Source organism: Scyliorhinus canicula, chromosome 15 (genome assembly GCF_902713615.1).
Source record: "Scyliorhinus canicula chromosome 15, sScyCan1.1, whole genome shotgun sequence".
Lineage (NCBI taxonomy): Eukaryota > Metazoa > Chordata > Chondrichthyes > Carcharhiniformes > Scyliorhinidae > Scyliorhinus > Scyliorhinus canicula.
In genome coordinates, this window is record NC_052160.1 from 36,678,493 (window position 1) to 36,698,888 (window position 20,396).

Below are 20,396 nucleotides of genomic sequence, written 5' to 3' on the forward strand. Positions count from 1 at the left end.
GGTTCGTGAAGGGGCGGCAGCTCAACACGAACGTGCGGAGACTGCTGAATGTAATTATGATGCCGGCAGTGGAGGGGGAGGCTGAGATAGTGGTAGCGCTGGACGCGGAGAAGGCATTCGATAGGGTGGAGTGGGAGTACCTGTGGGAGACGTTGGAACGGTTTGGGTTTGGGGAAGGGTTTATTAAGTGGGTGAAGTTGCTCTACTCGGCCCCGATGGCGAGTGTAGTGACAAACGGGAGGAGGTCGGAGTATTTCGGGCTCCACCGAGGGACCAGGCAGGGATGTCCCCTATCCCCCCTACTTTTCGCACTGGCGATTGAACCGTTGGCGATGGCACTGAGGGGTTCAGGGGGGTGGAGAGGACTGACTAGGGGAGGGGAGGAACATCGAGTATCGCTGTATGCGGATGATCTACTGCTGTACGTGGCAGACCCAGAAGGGGGAATGCCGGAGATAATGGAACTATTAGCAGAGTTTGGGGACTTTTCGGGGTACAAACTAAATTTGGGCAAAAGCGAGGTTTTTGTGATACACCCGGGGGACCAGGGAGAGGGTATTGGGAGACTCCCCTTCAAGCGAGCAGGAAAGAGCTTTAGGTACTTAGGGGTGCAGGTGGCAAGGAACTGGGGGACCCTCCACAAGTTGAACTTTTCCAGGCTGGTGGAACAGATGGAGGAGGAATTTAAGAGGTGGGACATGGTACCGTTGTCGCTGGCGGGGAGGGTGCAGTCAATCAAAATGACGGTCCTCCCAAGGTTCTTGTTTTTATTTCAGTGCTTGCCCATCTTCCTCCCTAGGGCCTTCTTCAAAAAGGTGACGAGTAGCATCATGAGCTACGTGTGGGCGCATGGCACCCCAAGGGTGAGGAGGGTCTTTTTGGAGCGGAGTAGGGACAGTGGAGGGCTGGCACTGCCCAATCTCTCGGGGTACTACTGGGCGGCAAATGTGTCAATGGTGCGCAAGTGGATGATGGAAGGGGAGGGGGCAGCTTGGAAACGAATGGAGAGGGCGTCCTGTGGCAACACAAGCCTGGGGGCCCTAGTAACGGCACCATGGCCGCTCCCCCCCACGAGGTACACCACGAGCCCGGTGGTGGCGGCCACCCTCAAGATATGGGGGCAGTGGAGGCGACATAGGGGGGAAATGGGAGGTCTGTTGGCGGCGCCAATAAGAGGGAACCATAGATTCATCCCGGGGAACATCGACAGGGGATTTCAGAGCTGGTACAGGGTGGGCATACGGCAGCTGAAGGACCTGTTTATAGAGGGGAGGTTTGCGAGCCTGGGAGGGCTGGAGGAGAAGTTTGAGCTCCCCCCGGGAAACATGTTCAGATATTTACACGTGAAGGCATTTGCTAGGCGGCAGGTGGAGGGGTTCCCCCTGCTCCCCAGTAAGGGGGCGAGTGATAGGGTGCTCTCGGGGGTCTGGGTCGGAGGGGGGAAGATATCAGACATCTACAAGATAATGCAGGAGGCGGAAGCAGCATCAGGGGAGGAGCTGAAAGCCAAGTGGGAAGGGGAGCTGGGAGAGCAGATAGAAGACGGGATGTGGGCGGATGCACTGGAGAAGGTCAACTCTTCCTCCTCGTGTGCGAGACTGAGCCTCATTCAATTTAAGGTGCTGCATAGAGCTCACATGACGGGGACAAGGATGAGCCGGTTCTTTGGGGGTGAGGACAGGTGTGTCAGATGTCTGGGAAGCCCAGCGAACCATGTGCATATGTTCTGGGCATGTCCGGTGCTGGAAGGGTTCTGGAAGGGGGTGGCAAGGACGGTGTCGAAGGTGGTGGGGTCCAGGGTCAAACCAGGATGGGGGCTTGCGATCTTTGGGGTCGGGGTAGAACCGGGGGTACAGGAGGCTAGGGAGGCCGGAATACTGGCCTTTGCGTCCCTAGTGGCTCGACGAAGGATATTAATTCAATGGAAGGACGCGAGGCCTCCAAGCGTTGAAACTTGGATTAACGATATGGCTAGCTATATTCAGCTAGAAAGGATCAAATTTGCCCTGAGAGGGTCGGTACAGGGATTCGCCAGGCGGTGGCAACCTTTCCTTGACTTTTTAGATCAGAGATAGACGTTCGGGGTCGTGGCAGCAGCAACCCGGGAGGGGGGGGGGGGAGGGGGGGGAGGGAGGGGAGGGAGGGGGCAGCAAGGGTCGTGGGAGGACATGCACGACTGTAACGCGGGCAAGTCTGCTCGCTGCTCATGTCTGAAACTGTAGGCTGCCTTGTTTGTTAAGGTTGTCTGGGGGGGGGGGGGGGGGGGGGGAGGAGGACTGGTGCGCGCGAGAGGGCGGGCGAGGGAGGGACATTTGCCTAGAGGGATTGTGTTGTAAATAATTTAAAAATTAGTAGGGGTAAATGTTTGTATGGAAAAACTCTTTCAATAAAAATTATTTAAAAAAAAAACAATGCAGTGTAGTGAAACCCTGCCTTGTACCACAATCTTTTTCCAGCCCACCACCCTCAACACTCTTGTTTCTTTGCAAGTTGAACTTGATAATTTGGCATGTTGTCCTCTGCCAACCGTTTTTTGGAACAGTAGTAAAAAGCTGGGAATTTGAGCAGCGTTTCCATTCTGACCTGTTTTTGAACTACATTTGGCAAAGCACAAATCTTCATGATGTGTAGTGGATGTGACAGCAATTTTCATTTCAATTCAATATATAAATACATTTTCATAACTTGGCAGCCTCACTTAACAAATCTGAAGGCTGACTTGTATGGGAATTGGAGTTGTCACATGAATGAAGGGGAACACTTGTATGAATTTTAGGACAGCTGTGGCTCTCCCAATGTTTGGGTACCAAAAGTGGAAGACTGACCATTCTTGAAATATTTTTTATAAATTAAATTTTACATAAATTTCTTTTGCATTTGACTGTACCCCAGAAAACAATGTTGATGTCAAAACTTTGTTTTTCCTTCATCCTATAGGCTACAGCCTTTTAAAGCCCCAAATTAATGTCATATAACTGTTATTTTATTTGTCTCCTATTTTCAGTTTTGGTTTTGAAGCTTTGGCTTTTCTCCAAAGTTTTTCAATTTAAAAGGATATTGCATCACTTACAGATATTCACTGACATTGCTCTTCCTTTTTAATGCCGTTCATATCTTCTGCCATTTAGAACAACTTTTATCTGACTTCCTTTGCAAGGAAATTACTTAACCTGCAAAAAGTGAGAGTACAGTTGTTAAGAATAGCCCTGGCTGCTCGTACAGATGGTTATTAAACAGGATTGACAACATTACAAATTGCAGACAATTTGCTGTAGTAATTTTCAGACCTTCTTGACTCCTTTACTAGATTGTCACTCCTTGCCAGAAGCTCTGTTTTTGAAGATTTATATATAGCTGCAGTACATAGCTTGTTGAAATTACTTATAAGAGGTTGTTAATCTGCAGCACCAGTGCTACTGTTGTGTACCTTCAGATGCTGAGTCCTGTTTTGGCTCTTTTACACTGTACCACAGACATTTTATTCTCTGGATGTCAGAAATATGGGGTGGCATTTATTTTCCAGCCCTATTTACCTTGATTAATTAAACCTTCTATTTGAAGCAATTATTTGTACAACTGAGTGTATTCATTGACTACTTCTGAAGAACCAACCCCCATTGTCTGCATGTTGGCCACACCATGCAAGAGTGCCAGGTTCTCTTGCCTGTTGGACATTGGTTGAATTTTTGCAACAATCTGGTTTGCTTCCATACCCACACATTCAATTTCAGAAGTTGTAGTGGAGGATATGAATTTGTAGCCTCTGGTCATTGATTTTGTGCCATTGCCATTTTATGCCATACCCAATTGTGCCCATTGGGAAGCATCAGATCAAACTTTTCTTTTTCAAAAAAATGAATTTCAAAGCCATTGCTAAAAGTATATCCATTTGACTTCAAGTAAGATACTAATATGAACAGCAATGCCAACATTATACTATCTACAAGTCTGTTTTGGTGGATTCCACATTGCTAAAATGCTTATGAACTTAACCACTACCTGTTGAGTTTTGAAATGCACTAGATTGAATAAGTGGGCAACTAGATCCTGCTACGGTTTGTAAACCATCCTACCTTTGCTTTGCATTTTTCCAGTTTGTAGTACCATACAAATTGCTTGGCTGAGTGACGGCTTTATAATTTGTTACTAGCCAACTGTTTTCGGAACTTCTCGCATTTTCCAGCCGTCAGTCATCACCGTGAAATAATGCATGCAATAACACTTGTACACAGTGGAAATGGTTTTGCAACTTCACTTCAAGAGTTACCCCTGCTGTGGGATGGTTTGGGGAAAAATTGGACTTGAGGAAAATGAGTTACGGCAAAGGTATACATGACATTTGACAAAGCGGCCTCTCTGATCATGGTGGTGGAAAGATGGGGTTGCGGTCTGGCACAGTGGTTCTTGAGGCTTACATCTGTATCATTATACTTGCAACTCATTCCAATTTGTTATTGTATAGGTGGTGTAATAGGCTGTTTCTGCCAGTGATATAGTCTGTGACTCTTAGTACGCTTCTGAAATGAAACCAAATTACTTAACTAGCAGGACGACACATGATATGTTTGTACTGCATTTACATAAGATGGGAAGAAACACCCAAAAGTACAATTTGGCAGCTTTGTCCATTTAAAATGTGGAAGTTGTTTGTGTAGTTAAGTTTATAGTAAAGGACAGTTTCAGCTCAATAGTTGTAAAGTGAAATTTTAAGCTTTCAGCAGAAGCTATGAATACCGTGGCGGAACTTTCCATTGTGGATGCCTTTTGTCCAAAACCATGGATAAAGAGGCTTTGAAGAGTTTGGAATGCAGATGTCAGGATACCGTACCTGGTCTGAGGGAATACAAATATCAAGAGACTTAATTGAGCCTTTTTGAGATGAACGCAGATTACTGGAAGATGTTACGATATTTAAAATAGTGGTCAGACAGGTTAGGCATTCCATGATTAAATGGAAGAAATGTAGAGGCGAAGGCAGGAGAAACTTCTCCATATGCAGTTGTGAAACTTTTAAATTTATTTTCAGGGCTAGTGCTTAAGGCAGTAACTATTAGTATTCAGGATTAAATTGAATAGATGGATTAAGGAAGAAGGCATGAAGAAATAGTGGGACCAAGGTGCTTAATCTAATCATAACTATTCGCTGATAAGGAACATGAACACTGAGATAAATTGGATGGGCCTTATGGGTTTTAATCTTATAACTTCTATTGCTCGTGGTTTGCAGCAAATCTGAGGTGATAAGTGTGGAATTGTCCCTGGTATAGTTCAGCATTTGCAGGAGGAGAAAACATTGCACATTTCTTGAGCATCATTGGGGATCACTAACGCGTAGAAGGCTATTCTATCCATCATGTCTGTGCAGGATATTTGCTAGATTAATGCAAGACAAATACCAATGCTCTGCACAATTTTACTCTTTCTTATGTTTATCCAATGGCATTTTCTCTTCAATCACTTCACGTGGCAAAATGTTTAAGCACTTAATATCTCTGCTTCAAAACATTCCCCTAATCCCCTCGTCCATCTAAATAATTTTCCATGGCTCTTATTGTTTTGGTAAGTGCAAACAAAGCAAATTCTGAATAACCGTTTGTTTATTTTTGTAGCACGTTGACATGGAAAACTCCTTTCTCTGTGGATACCTAAAGATCAAGGGACTCACTGAGGTAAGTCATTCAGAGAAGTGATGCTGAATGATATACAATAATCTGCCACAAAAAAAACAATGAACAAAATTCTTCAATTGTTCAATTAGCTTCACTTTTCAGTTACATTTCAGCATATTTACTTCTGACTTGCAATATACAGTAAGTTGCCAGGAAAGTTGAACATTTCCAAGCGTGTTCTACCAGCATTGCAGAACAAAGCTCTGTGTAGAGTGTGGTGTGCCTTGAATCAGTAAATATTGTTGTCCCAATTTGTGTCTCCTCCCAATGGGGCTGACTTGCTGGTTTACGGTTCCAGAGTGCCCATTGCTCTTGGTTTGCCATTCTTCAAGTATTAGTCTGGATAGGGAGTATCGGTAGACCGTTTGATAAAGTGAAGCATCACAGTGAAGCCCATCCTGTTGTTGCCCAAATACCATATGTGTTGTTTTCAGCAGAGACTTCTGATTGTAATTGGGATTTGTACTTATTCTTTTTCTCCTCCTTAGCCAAGAGGAATTGAGGGAATTGTTGTGCCACAGGTAATAGCTTGATTGAACTTGGCCAACTTGGCACAGATTAGAAATCTAATCTTGTCCTTCTGATTTGTATGGATCAGCATTGCACATAGTGGTATGTTCAGCCACTAGAACTATGAAAAACCTGGGACAATGAAACTGATTCTGCACTCTTGACATGTTCTCACAAGACAATTAAAGACATGAGCAAAAGTACTCTCATCTGGTGTAGATGAAATTTAAAATTAAAAACAGTGCTGGAAATACTCAGCAGATCTGGTAGCATTTATGAGAGAGAAACAGAGTTAACGTTTCAAGTCTCGTTTGGCTTCTTCAGAACAAAAGGAAGGTAGAAATGTTATCCTGCTGAGTGTGGGAGAGCGGGAGGAAGAACTGAAGTAAAGGTCAGGGATAGGATAGAAAGAAGGCAGGCAAGATGAAATGACAAACTTGCCGTGAAAAGGCAAATGGAGTGTTAATTGTAGTAAAAAAACACCAACACAGCTACTTAGACTATATATTTTTTTTTGTTCATGGGACATAGAAGTTGAAGGCGGAGCCAGCATTTATTGCCCATCCCTAATTGCCCTTGAGGGGGCAGTTAGTCAACCACGTTGCTGTGGATCTGGAGTCACGTACATGCCAGGTTAGATAAGGAGGGCAGATTTCCTTCCCTGAAGGACATTCATGAACCAGATGGGTTTTTACAACAATCAGCAATGGTTTCATTTTTATCATTAGGTGTATAATTCCGGGCAGCACGGTGGTGCAGTGGTTAGCACTGCTGCCTCATGGCGCCGAGGTCCCAGGTTCGATCCCGGCTCTGGGTCACTGTCCGTGTGGAGTTTGCACATTCTCCCCGTGTTTGCGTGGGTTTCGCCCCCACAACCCAAAGATATGCAGGATAGGTGGATTGACCACGCTAAATTGCCCCTTAATTGGAAAAAATGAATTGGGTACTCTAAATTTAAAATAAATAAAAAGTTAGACGTTTAATTCCAGATCTTTATTGAATTCTAATTTCACTATCTGCAATGGCGAGATTTGAACCTGTGTCCCTAGAACATTATTCTGGGTCTCTGGTTTACTAGTCCAGTGACAATACCACTATGCCACTGCCTATACCTCCTCGTACCCTGCAAGGAGTCCATTGCATTCTCCAAATTTATCCATCTCTGTTGAGTCTGATGCAACAACCTTCCACAATAGCACCTCTGATGTGTCTCCCATTGTCCTCAACCAAGGATTTCACACACCCCCACCACCCAAATAATGTCGTTGACAGGGTCCTCAACCATTTCCCACACTTCACTCACTGCTCCCCTCTCCCAAAATTGTGATAGTGGTTCCCCTTGTCCTCAATTAAATATGGAAATAGTTTGCGTGTTAATAGATCATCCTCTAGCATTTCCAGCACCAAACGTCTTCCCTTATAGCCCCCTACCCTCGCCGTCCCCACCCCACCACAGTCAGTATTCGAAGGAACCATTTCCTCCATGATACCCGGGTCCACTCCTTGATCATCTCAACACCTTGTTCCTTTCCTATGCAATCGCAGAGGGTGTAATAGCTGCCCATTTTACCTCTTCCCTTTCCTCATTATCAAATGCCCCAAACACTCCTCTCAGATGAAGCAGCAATTTACTTGTACTTCTTTCAGTTTAGTACACTGGAACTGCTGCTCACAATGCAGTTTCCACTTCACTGGGGAGACAAAACGCAGATCGGTGACCACTTTTTGGCACACCTGTTCAACCATGACCATGACCTTCTGTTGTTTGCCATTTTAATTCATCACCTTGTTCTCACGCTCACAGTTCTGTCCTTGGCTTGTTGCAGTGTTCACTTAGACTCAACACAAGCTGGATTAACAGCACCTCCTCTAATCTTCTGGGCTCAACACTGAGTTCAACAATTTCAGAGCATGAACTCTGTCCCCTTTTTGATTGTTTTCTTTTGTGCAGGTCCTAATGTTTTTGCTTTTGGACAGAACTTCCCATTCTGCCATTCACCCTTGCTCTGGATAAATGCTTTGTCTTTATTACTATCATTGACCGTTGCTTTTTGTTTGAGGACATTTTTTCCATTTCCTCTCTCGTCTATATCCTAAAAGACTTTTCATCCCCTTCAATGTCATAAAACCCATCACATTTCTACCAGTTCTGCATAAGACTCAAAACATTAACTCTATTGCACTCTCCACAGATTACCAAACCTGCTGAATATTTCCAGCACTTTGGATTTTTAAAAGCTTTAAATGGGCTAAATGTCCCTGTTTAATAGGTAAATTTAGTACAATCAATTGTAGTGTAACATTAATAAATTTCAAGTCAGTCTCGTTAATCCTCTCCTTACAGGAGGATGTTTTTTTAGTGAAGTACGGAGTACCTACTGGTCTGTTGAGCAGCCTGGACCAAGGTAGCAAGTTATTTTCTCCATTGAGGAAGCCATGGTATAGAAGTTAAGGATCATTCACTACTGCTATTGGAGCAGGACTGAGTTGACAATTGTTGAGGAGTCTCGTGATCAACATTTACAGAATCAGACAGTCAGTTGCCCATACAGCTTGGGTCAAAATAGCACATAATACAAACCATACAAGGACCAGCAATCTGAATGACCCACTCCATTTATTGATGGGAGCTGTTTGTAGTTCCTGGTTAGGTTTACTTAAAGAATCAGCTTTCAAGACAATAGTAGCCGCTAATCTCGAGTGACAGTGCAGCTAGTATCTTCTGGGAGTAGTGATGATAGTCCGTATGGAGGCTGATTTTACAGCGTTTCAATGCAATTTGACAATGGTGGCAGGAATTCTTTGTTTGAACTATTAGCATTGGTACAAATTGGGATTTTGTCTTTTAAATTTAGAGTACCCAATTATTTTTTTTCCCAATTAAGGGGCAATTTAGTGTGGCGAATTCACCTACCCTGCACATCTTTGGGTTGAACCCGGGTCCTCAGCACCACAGGCAACAGTGCCACGTGCCGCCCCTACAAATGGGGATTTAATATTAAGTGGAGATGTATATTCAATTTAGTATCTACCCAAAGCAAAGAAAACTGATATTTTGACAAATGGACCATCACAATCCCTTGGTGGTCCATTCCGTGCACTATTTCCAAACTCTGATTAAAAAGTAATTAAGTCTAAACTTTACCCGAAGTAGAAACTTTTATCTGTTAATCAAATCCAAGCCTGTTGGTGAAGTCAAAACCAAGACACCTAGCTATTCACTTTGTTCTGTCTCATCCTTCTCCTCCAACCCCAGTTACCTTGCTGTGCCCCATTTATACTCTTTTGAGTAGATCGGTTAAACACATTTAACAAGTTAACCAATTGGGGAAAGAAGCCAGTAAAACAAGTCCCTAAGGGGCACTTTAAATGAAGAAAAAAATAATAAAGCACCATTATTAAATTAAATTAAATTACAATGTAATTTTGGGGGCTGAGGAAGCACTTCAGCCCCCATAGTGCCCACCAGCCGTGATCTCCTATTTATATGTGTGTAAAGTACTTAATTAAACAATGCCAGGCAGCACGGTGGCACAGTGGTTAGCATTGCTACCTACGGCGCTGAGAACCCAGGTTCGAATCCCGGCCCTGGGTCACTGTCTGTGTGGAGTTTGCACATTCTCCCCGTGTCTGCGTGGGTTTCACCCCCACAACCCAAAGATGTGCTGGGTAGGCAAATTGGCCACACTAAATTGCCCCTTAATTGGAAAAATAATTGGGTACTCTAAATTTATTTTTAAAAAATTAAACAATGTCCTGCACCTATGTATCTTAATATAATTAACATACAATTAGCAATATCCTCTTTATGTTGTAAATCGCTTATAGGACCTTGACAAATCCCACAACATCATAGAGGAGCTAACTTTTCAGAGGACATTAATCTGTTCTTATCCCTGATCGGTGCCAACAGTTTATAACGTCTATGCTGTTGATCTAACAGTTAGGAAATAGTCTTTGCCAATAAAAATAATAATGAGGGCTGATTTTGTGTGAGAGTTGATAATGAAATGACATCATTTTACATATTTTTTCAACTTTAAATGTTACAGGAATATCCAACTCTTACTACCTTCTTTGAAGGAGAAATCATCAGTAAAAAACATCCATTTTTAACAAGAAAGTGGGATGCAGATGAAGATGTGGATAGAAAACATTGGGTAAGTAAGAAATGTTTTACACTTTGATCTTTTTTTAAAGACATTGGCCTGAATATTAACAATCTGTTACATAGGGTGGGAGTTTTGGGGCAAGAAACCTTGAAGTCCAGGTCTCTCCATTTCCTACGGAGGTTTAATTCCAGTGTGCATCTGTTGTAGTTTAAAACTTCCCTTGCTATCGGTCTGCTGGCCTTCACTTTCAATCAGGCAGAGAGGATTCCAGAAGAGGCCACACAAGCAGGTACATCCAATTCCTGATCCTGGGAATCTCTGTATGGGTGCTGGGGAGCTTGTGTGGAGGAGGGGAGGGTGTAAAAGGGGGAGCACTCCTCCTGGCTCACAAGCAGTGCTGTAAAGGCAATTGTGTTCTCCATGCTTCCTTCAGCTGCCAGGTTTCCTAATGTCTGAGAAACCTGCCCAACCACAGTAAAACCTGCAAAGCAGGTTAACTTATGGCCATTAAAATATTTTAATTGCCAACCTGCCTCCTGTGAGCAGGTTGGCTGCCTGCTCCATTAAATGCAGAGGGTTGGTAGGTTAAGGTAGATTATTAAAATGTTAACATCTAATCTGCTAAAACTGAGCCCATTGTGTTTTGGATTGTTTTACATGAACGTGGTTGATCACTCTAGGTGAGGTATATAGGACTGGATGTGCAAGAAATACAAGAAAGTACCATTCTTGCAACAATGTGTGTCAGCCTCAACCACAGAAGAGTTTCTGTAATTTTCTATTTTATCAGCCATTTCTTGTAAATATGACTCAATTAGTACTAACTTTTTAATACATACTTCTAACGTGTTACTGTCAATTGGTGCTAACGTTTTGGTAGATACTTAATAACATGTGACAGTGATAATAGACATGTTACCTGTGTGCCTTGGAGGGATAGATGGTGGGGCTTTCCTGCAATTTTTATAGGTGGTGGGTTATCTGTCTCCATACACTACTGACACAAATGTGAGCAGTTTCTGAGGTGGGTCAGTCATTTCTCCATGAAAGACTATGCTTGAGAAAGAATGATTCCAGCTGTGTACCTAACTAAAGAGTGACATTGGCTGATCTGGAGGAAATTGCTGGTCTTTCAACCTACTTTCTCCTGCAACTAAACTTAAGTTTTGAGAAGCATAAGATGTTTATCTCAAGATGAACTCAAAATTACAATCTAGTGCTCTCTAACCCAGGGATAGTAAGCTGAGATGTAACCTCTACTAATGCCCCTCAATTGCTGCCTTGTCTGATATTACCTAACTGGACAAACCTGGAACCTTCTGGACAGTGCAGCTCAATGTTACACCAGGCAGTATCTTTACCTCCTTGCTGTCAGAAGTGCTTCATTTGTCCTTTGTTACAAAAAGGAGTGTCCCATGAGGTTTTTGTGATCTTCATGAAAAAGTCCACTTTTGCTGTATAACTGATTCTGTTATATGGAAAGAATGATGTTTGTTAGAAAGTTGCTGGTTCTTGAGTTCCAAGAAAAAACATTGCATTTCAACCGTGCAAAAGTACCAGAAACTTAGCTTGAATCAGGAGTGTTAAACATTTTTGGGAGCTAAATTGGGCATTTTTATAAGACTGCAAGTGAGCACGTTGAAAGAATTTTATCCAGAAAATTTATGGAAAAACCCAGCACCTCTGGAAAGTGAAATTTAACAAATAAATCAGTCATGCTATAGGAATCGGGTTATGGTTAGTCTGACAGAATCACGCATAGGATAACTTGTTCTTTGGTGGCTCTTCCTGTTTTGATACTTCAAAACATGGCAAAAGTTGAAGTGGTTATGTCTGTGATGTGACTCAATCTTTACAGCTTCGAACATTATTTGGTTGAGAAACTTCTTGGAAGAAAATTTTCAATTAAAGTTTGAATTAGTTCTCCTAAGTAGCAAAGCAGACTGTAGTACTTAAGAAAATCACAAATGTTACCACTTAGCAGTGTTATTTTCTTATTGAAGCCTTGCTCTGTCATTTTAGGCCCGTTTCTGAATTTTAACCTTCCTGCACAGTGACAAGAATTTTGCATCTTCAATCCTTATGTCTCCTATGCTGTAGGATTTTAGTGTTGTGTATGCAGTGCTTTGGCTTTTGAATCTGTTTACCTTTTTGTTATTATTATTATTATTTTTTACAGGGGAAATTTTTGGCATTTTACCAATATGCAAAAACATTTAACTCGGATGAGTTTGATTATGAAGAGTTAAAGAACAGTGATTTTGTCTTCATGAGGTGGAAGGTAACACAGATTATTAAGTATGTGTGTTGAAACCTATGTGTTATCCTAACAGGCAAATAAAGAGGATCTGTGACCCAATTCTAGCACTGTAATTTTAATTTGCTGCATAACCGAGTGAAGCCAGGGTAAAGATTTCAGAATACTTTTTCAGATCGCTAAGATTGCTGCTGTGAGCAGGAAAATGGCCTGATAAACTTGTACTGATCTTCCAAGGGACAAATTTAAAGCCTTTCCTTGGCCTCTTGCATAATCCAACAACCTGACTTAATAGATGATCGGATCTTGGTAGTTACATTTCCTCTCTTAAATGCTGACGTGCTATGATACCTTGGGAACAATGTGCCAGGCTATTTGACAATTCAAATGCACCAAGGTCTTGTCCACAGAGATGCACATTCCCAATGCAGTCACTAGATAGTGATCAGGAGCAAGAACTTCGATTAATTTTCCCAATTGCAATGCCCTCACCGACTGACTTGGCATAGTGAGGGATTGAAGCTGGGGACTTCATGACCCATGTGTCTCTGTACACTTGATAATGCAATTATCAAATGAATAATTACTGGTATAATTGCTGTCTTTATGAGGCAATATTTTCTAATGATACTGGAAAGAGTTCTGCAAGCAGGAGAAATGTTGTTTAAACTTCTTTGCCGATATTATGTGCAGATTGTTCGGGTTGATTTGTTCAAGCTGGAGATCCTGTGATAGAAAATGAATTGTTCTATCAAATCTGCAATGCAGCAGAGTTTGTGCACTAGCATGTTGTATGGCTACATCACTCCGGGCTGTTAATATTTTTGTTTTAAAGAACAACAGATTTTTTTCTTTAGGCTGCTGAACTGGATCACTATAATTTGCACCAAATATATGTCTGAAAAATACTAAATGTAGAACAGTGTCGGGGTGACTTTCCATGGCACTTCTGCTCTGCCACTGTGACTTTGGTGTAAATCCTACATTTGTGCATTAGCAGGACATCCACTGAAGTTACGACAGTGATGCCCAAGAAGCTCTGAGGAACTTCACCCCCTCAATAGCCCAAAAAATGCACATCGAAATGCTCTCCCAAAGAAGGGAGATGATAACCCAGGGAGGTTTTCTTATCCTGAAGAGCACTTGCATAGATGTGTATTGTGAGGAATGCATGTTTTCAGGCGAATCCTTATGTTTAATCCAATTATATGATGTACAAAGCATAGAAGTGCTGTGTTATGTAAGTTTGCAGAAAGAATAGAAGACAAAACTTCGAGAAAAAGGTCAGAAGTAACATTCATTTCCTCGGTCCTTTTACAGCAAAAAAAAAGTCCCTCTCAAAGGGGGCTACATGACCTGTGACCAGGCATTTGTTGTTGCTGCTCTGAAATGAATCTTGGTAGTGGTCTATTTTTCATAAACCTTAACTTTAATTTGTTCTGACATATACTTCAATTTCATCTACTCTACTGTCCCCAACCCAGGGGTTCTAATCCCCTCAAAAAAAATGCCAACTGACATGGGGACCACTTTGTGGGAGAAAAGCCAGGTCATGGGTGCAATTTTCCTACTGTGTTGCATCTGGCGCTGATCTGGGCTCAGCAGGTGCATCACAGAGGAGGCCCAAATTGGGCTTCATGCCAGGTGCAAAACTGCACGCAAGTCACTTAACCCATGGTGCCTGGCACAATCTGGATCACGCCCTCGCTGGGTGTGATCCAGATAATCATATTATGGCTCATTTAAATATGCACAGCCCATTTGAGGCCGCATTCTCCCAGCACCGTGGAGCCACCGGCTGCACTGGCTAGGCCTGTAATTGGATGCCAATTAGTTCTGATCTCCACAAGCAGAGATCAAGCGTAATGGCACTTTGTGAGTCTGAGTCCATTGGAGCCCCTTGCGTGGCCAGGATGGGGCAAGGCAGTACCCTGGCACTCCTAGAACCTAGGAACCCTGGCAATGCAGCCTGACACTGCCAGGGTGACCGGTTCACACTGGCTAGGTGCCAGATTGGCACTGAAAAGGAGCTGGGGCCTGAGGGGGGTCATGCCCGTGAAGGGAGGTCTGAAAGGGCTTTATAAAGGTTGGGGGTGGAGGGAACTGAAAGGGAAGGAGGCCCCTTAGAGACCTCATAGCAGCATGGTTGCCCACTTGGGGAGGGGGTGGCATTGTCTGTGGGTAGGGTTGTGGGGGACGCTCAAGCTCATTTAGAGATTGGGGCACCCTTTCAAAACGGTGCCCCTATTTCTGAGGAGCCAATCTCGCTGGCGGTTCAGCTCCCCACTATTGAAAACATTTCTACGGGTGTGATTCTCTGTCATCGTTGCGCCCAAGTCTCACGAGGTGTCGGAATCGGAACTCAACCCAAAAGGGACAGGACCAAACAACGCTCGCAGAAGTAGATCGTAAAGCCTACTTACCCGGGATACATCGGATTCCCTCGATTCACCAGCTGCCCCAGTGAGGCTGCAGCCGGGCACCAGCCGGTACTGGTCCACAAGAATGTGGATCAGTCAGAACAGCACCAGGGAGTGGGCAGGCTATCGGAGATGCCTGGGTCAGCGCAGGGTAGCTCCAGGGATCCCCTTGGAAGTGGGCACTTTGACACTGCCCACTGCCAAGCTGGCAGGAGCACTGCCAGGGAGCTAGTGCAAAGGTGCCACGGTGGCAGTGCCAAGGATCAGGGGCTGAGGGGGCCCATGCCCATGAAAGGAAGGTGGAGGGGGGTTTGAAGGGTGGGTGTGTGCAGGGCTGATGAGTAGGGGTCTTGGGGAGATTGGGGTTGACTCCTGGAAGTGAGGAGATGCTGTAAGGGGTCTTGGAGGGGCCTGAAGAGGGGGGCCCCCAGGGAGCCCATAGCAGGGTGTCGTCTCTTGGGGGCTGTGGGGTAATGCCCATGTGTGTACGGGGTGACATTTCCCATGGGTGGGGGACCCACAAGCTCATTTAGATCAGGGTCCCCTTTCAAAATGGCGGCCCGATCTCTGAGTTCAGCTCCCAGTGGTGAAAATTCTAAGTGTGGGCTAAACCAGTGAGAAATTCCCCAGGGCCTCAAAAAGTGACCAAGTGTCATTGATTCGCGGTGGAGAACTCCCTGAAAAAAACCTTCACAAATGAACGTAGAAATTTATCCGGAGAATCGCGCCCTAAGTGTGCGCTAGACTGGGGAGAACCCCCCCCCCCCCCCCCCCCCCCACCCCACATATCGCCCAAAAAGCCAGCAGGAAACACCCGCCAAACCCATCCAAAATGACACTTTGTCATTTTTTGGGTGAATTGCACCCTTTATCACCGCGCCTGTATGTGTTAATGCCAAAATAGGTAAACATTGATTTTTGTCCTTGAAAAAGGAATAACTTCAGGTTGGTTGACAAAAGCAATTTAGCAATCCACAGTACATATTATCTATATACTCTTCCAAATACCATCTACACTTCCTTATATTAGAGAATCACAGAATCCCTGTCTCTATATAATATGGGGCTTTTTATGTTAGTTCACAGTTCTTCGAGACTGAAAGTTGTACTTTCCAGAGTATAATTGATTATCAAACATTACTTAGGAAATCCTGTTTGCTCTGTATTTTTGACACCTTTATTTTGTTATCCCTGCCCAGAGTGAGAATAATTTGTTGTCAAAACAAGCAACAAAGGGTACCATTGTCCCTTTTTTCCATTTTCTAGTCGACCAATCATTCTTATTAGGGCTGTTTGCTGGCATAATGTTCCAATAAATGGCAATTTGGGGGTACTAATTGTGCCCTGGATGCAATTTGAGGTATGGAGTTGACCTTCGTATTGGTAGGTGGTCACTGTATCAGGCGCCTGTTGGATGTATGATTTCAAGGTAAAGCTTCTCTTGCATGTTAATAGACTTAGATTTCTACTTCTCTCAAAAAATATTGAAAATAATTCCAGCTCCTGAATCTTATGCTGTTGGGCGTTGTTGTTTTCAGCTAAGATCCTGAGAACCAGTGAAGGAGTTCTCGTTTTTTCTCCCACGTTCATAAGGTTTATTCACGCATAGACTTCTTTGTCTTGAGCAGGGTGTTAATCCCAAAGGTGGCGGGGACAGAATACTCAGCAATCACAGTCTCGGACCATGCCCCGCACTGGGTGGACCTGAGTCTTAGTGAGGAGAGAGGGCAGTGCCCACTCTGGAGCCTGGATGTGGGGCTGCTGGCAGAGGAAGAGGTTTGCGGACGGATTAGCAGGAACATCCAGGATTACCTGGAAACAAACAATACGGGTGAGGTAGCAGCGGCAACGGTCTGGGAGGCTCTGAAGGCAGTTGTCAGAGGGGAACTCATCTCAATTCGATCCCATAGGGAAAAGAGAGAAAGAGCCGAGAGGGAGAGATTGGTGGAGGAGATACTCCGAGTGGACAGGAGATACGCGGAGGCCCCCGAGGCGGGGCTACTGAGAGAGCGGCGGAGTCTGCAGGTGGAATTTGAACTGCTGACCACAGGGAAAGCGGTTGCACAGCTGAGGAAGGCAAGGGGGGCAGTCTATGAGTATGGGGAAAAAGCGAGTAGAATGCTGGCACACCAACTGCGCAAGAGGGAGGCGGCCAGGGAAATCGGGGGAGTAAAGAATAAGGAGGGTAACACGGTCTTGGATCTGGGGGGGTGAAAGGAGTCTCTAAGGAATTCTATAGTAAGCTATACGAGTCGGAGCCCCCGACGGGAGCAGAAGGAATGAGGCAATTTTTGGACCAGTTGAAGTTTCCAAAGGTGGAAGAGGACCTGGTGGAGGGGCTGGGGGCCCCGATTGAATTGGAGGAGATTGTCAAGGGTGTAGAGGGCATGCAATCAGGTAAAGCCCTGGGGCCGGACGGTTACCAGGTAGAATTCTATAAGAAATTTTCGGAAATATTGAGCCCACTCCTGATGAGGACCTTTAATGAGGCTAGAGAGAAAGGAACCCTCCCCCCAACAACGTCACAGGCTTTGATCTCACTCATTCTCAAACGAGGGAAGGACCTGGAACATTGCGGGTCATACAGGCCGATTTTGCTTTTAAACGTGGATGCCAAATTGCTAGCTAAGATTCTGGCCACAAGAATTAAGGATTGCATCCCGGGGTGATAGAGGAAGACCAGATTGGGTTTGTTAAGGCAGACAACTCAATACCAATGTCCGGAGACTTTTGAATATTATTATGATGCCCTCAGAGGATGGGGAGGCAGAGGTGGCAATAGCGATGGACGCAGAGAAAGCCTTTGACTGGGTGGAGTGGGAGTACCTCTGGGAAACGCTGGGAAGGTTCGGGTTTGGTGAGGGCTTTATTGGCTGGGTGAAATTGCTGTATCAGCAATTGTATGTACAAACCAGCTGAGGTCGGGATACTTCGAGCTTCACCGGGGAACAAGGCAGGGGTGTCCCCTCTCCCCATTACTATTTTCCCTAGCTATAGAACCACTAGCTATGGTGCTGAGAGCCTCGAGAAACTGGTGAGGACTGGTTCGGGGGGTGGGTGGAACATCGGGTCTCGCTATACGCGGATGATTTTCTCCTGTACATTTCGGACGCTGTGGAGGAGATGGGGGAGGTTCTGCGGATCCTGAGGGATTTTGGTAGTTTCTCAGGGTACAAACAACATGGGAAAGAGCGAGTTGTTTGTGATCCAGGCCAAGGGGCAGGAGGAGAGACTCAAAGAACTGCCGCTCAGGATGGTAGAGAAAAGTTTTCGTTACCTGGGTATACAGGTGGCCAGGAAATGGGATGCTCTGCACAGGCTCAACCTGACCCGGTTGGTGGAGCAAATGGAAGGGGACTTTAAAAGGTGGGACATGCTCCCGCTGTCACTAGCAGGGAGGGTGCAGACCATGAAAATGACACTCCTCCCCATATTTTTGTTTGTCTTTCAGTGCCTCCCCATCTTCATCCCTTAGGCCTTTTTTAAGCGGATGAGTAGGATCATTCCCGGCTTTGTGTGGGCGAATAAGACCCCGCCAGTAAGGAGATTGCTGTTGGAGCACCGGGGGGGGGGGGGGGGGGGGGGGGGGGGGGTGTAGCTGGAGGCAGCATCATATAAAGGTACTAGTCTGGGAGCTTTCATAGCAGCTCCTTTGTCATTCTCGCCAACCCGTTACTCCACAAGTCCAGTGGTGGTGGCGACACTGCCGATCTGGGGACAGTGGAGGAGGTACAAGAGGGTGGAGGGAGCGTCGGACTGGACCCCGATATGCAACAATCACAGGTTTGTCCCGGGTAGGATGGATGGTGGGTTCCAGAGCTGGCAGAGGGTAGGTATCAGAAGGATGGGATATCTGTTCATAGACGGAAGCTTTCCCAGTTTGAAGGTGCTCGAGGCCAAATTTAACCTGCCGCCAGGAAACGCCTTTAAAGATCTGCAACTACGAGCCTGCCTGAAAAAACAAGTAGTGGCCTTTCCGACGCTGCCGTCACTGAGGATACAGGACAGGGTGGTCTCCAGCACCTGGGTGGGGGAGGGGAGGGTGTCGGATATCTACCAGGAACTACAGGAGGTGGAGGAAACCCCGGTGGAGGAGCTCAAGGGCAAGTGGAAGCAAGAGCTAGGTGAGGAGTTGGAAACGGGTCTGTGGGCAGAGGTCCTGGGCAGGGTTAATTCCTCCTCATCATGTGCCAGGCTCAGTCTAATTCAATTTAATGTGGTCCACCGGGCACACATGACGGCAGCGAGAATGCGCAAGTTTTTTGGGGTAGAAGACAGTTGTTTGAGGTGCAAGGGCAGCCCTGCCAACCATGTCCACATGTTTTGGGCATGCCCGGAGCTTGGAATGTTCTGGCAAGGGTTCGTGAGGGCAATGTCCAAGGTGCTTAACACACGGGTGGCGCTGAGTCCAGAGATAGCGATCTTTGGAATGTCAGAAGACCCGGGACTTCAGGGGGTGAAAGAGGCCGACGTCTTTGCCTCCCTCGTAGCCCGGAGACGGATTTTATTAATGTGGAGGGACTCAAAGCCCCCGAGTGTAGAGACTTGGGTTACCGACATGGCTGGGTTTCTCAGCCTCAAGAAAATAAAGTTTGTCTTAAGATGGTCTACGCTAGGGTTCTCTCAGAGGTGGCAGCCGTTCATCGACTTTCTCGGGGAAAATTAAAATGTCAGCAGCAGCAGCAATCCATGGGGGGGGGGGGGGGGGGCGGAGGGGGTGAGTGCTTCATTAGGATGGTGTGGGTCGCGTGGGGTAATGTTTATTTAATTGTTATTGTATATTCTCTTTTTGCACTATGTTAATGTTCACTCTAGTTTGTTTTATTATGGCTACCACTGTTACTTTATGAAAAATTCTGCAAAACTTTAATAAAAATACTTCTAAAAAAGATCCTGAGAACTACAGAAAAGTTATAGCACAGAAAGAGGCCATTCTACCCATCATGTCTATGCCAGCAATAAAAGAGTAAAATAAACTCGCCACTTAGCCCCACTTTCTAGCACCTCGCAGCACCTCACGTGCTGATCCAGGTACCTTTTAAATGAGTTGATTCTTTCGGCCTCAACCACCAACCCAGGCAGTGAATTTCATACAACCAGCACCCGCTGGGTGAAAAATCTTTTTTTTGTCATGTCCTCTCTAATCCTTCTGCCAATCACCTTCAGTCTATGCCCCATAGTAATTGACCTCTTGGGTAAAGGAAATTGGTCTTTCCTGTCTATCCTAACTCAGTCCCTCGTAACTTTGTACTCCTCAATTAGGTCCCGCCCCCCCTGCTTTCTTTGTTCTAAGGAAGACAAGCCCAGCCTATTCAATCTTTCCTCATAGCTGCAGTGTTCAAGCCCTGGCAACATTCTTGTAAATCTCCACTCTCTCCTGAGAAAATTTGTACTTTTTTTTTTAATGTGACCAGAACTGTACACACAC

The 20,396-nt window shown here is 45.1% G+C and overlaps 1 protein-coding gene across 2 annotated transcripts in view; it reads left to right on the plus strand.

The window, feature by feature from the left end:
* Nucleotides 1-20,396, plus strand: part of gid4 (GID complex subunit 4 homolog) — a 50,132-nt gene that overhangs the window by 10,817 nt on the left and 18,919 nt on the right. For both annotated transcript variants that reach the window (XM_038820387.1, XM_038820388.1), the window contains exons 2-4: nucleotides 5,610-5,669; nucleotides 10,232-10,339; nucleotides 12,471-12,572. In XM_038820387.1, coding sequence (XP_038676315.1) covers nucleotides 5,610-5,669; nucleotides 10,232-10,339; nucleotides 12,471-12,572 — 270 coding nt within the window. The remainder of the gene's footprint in view (nucleotides 1-5,609; nucleotides 5,670-10,231; nucleotides 10,340-12,470; nucleotides 12,573-20,396) is intronic.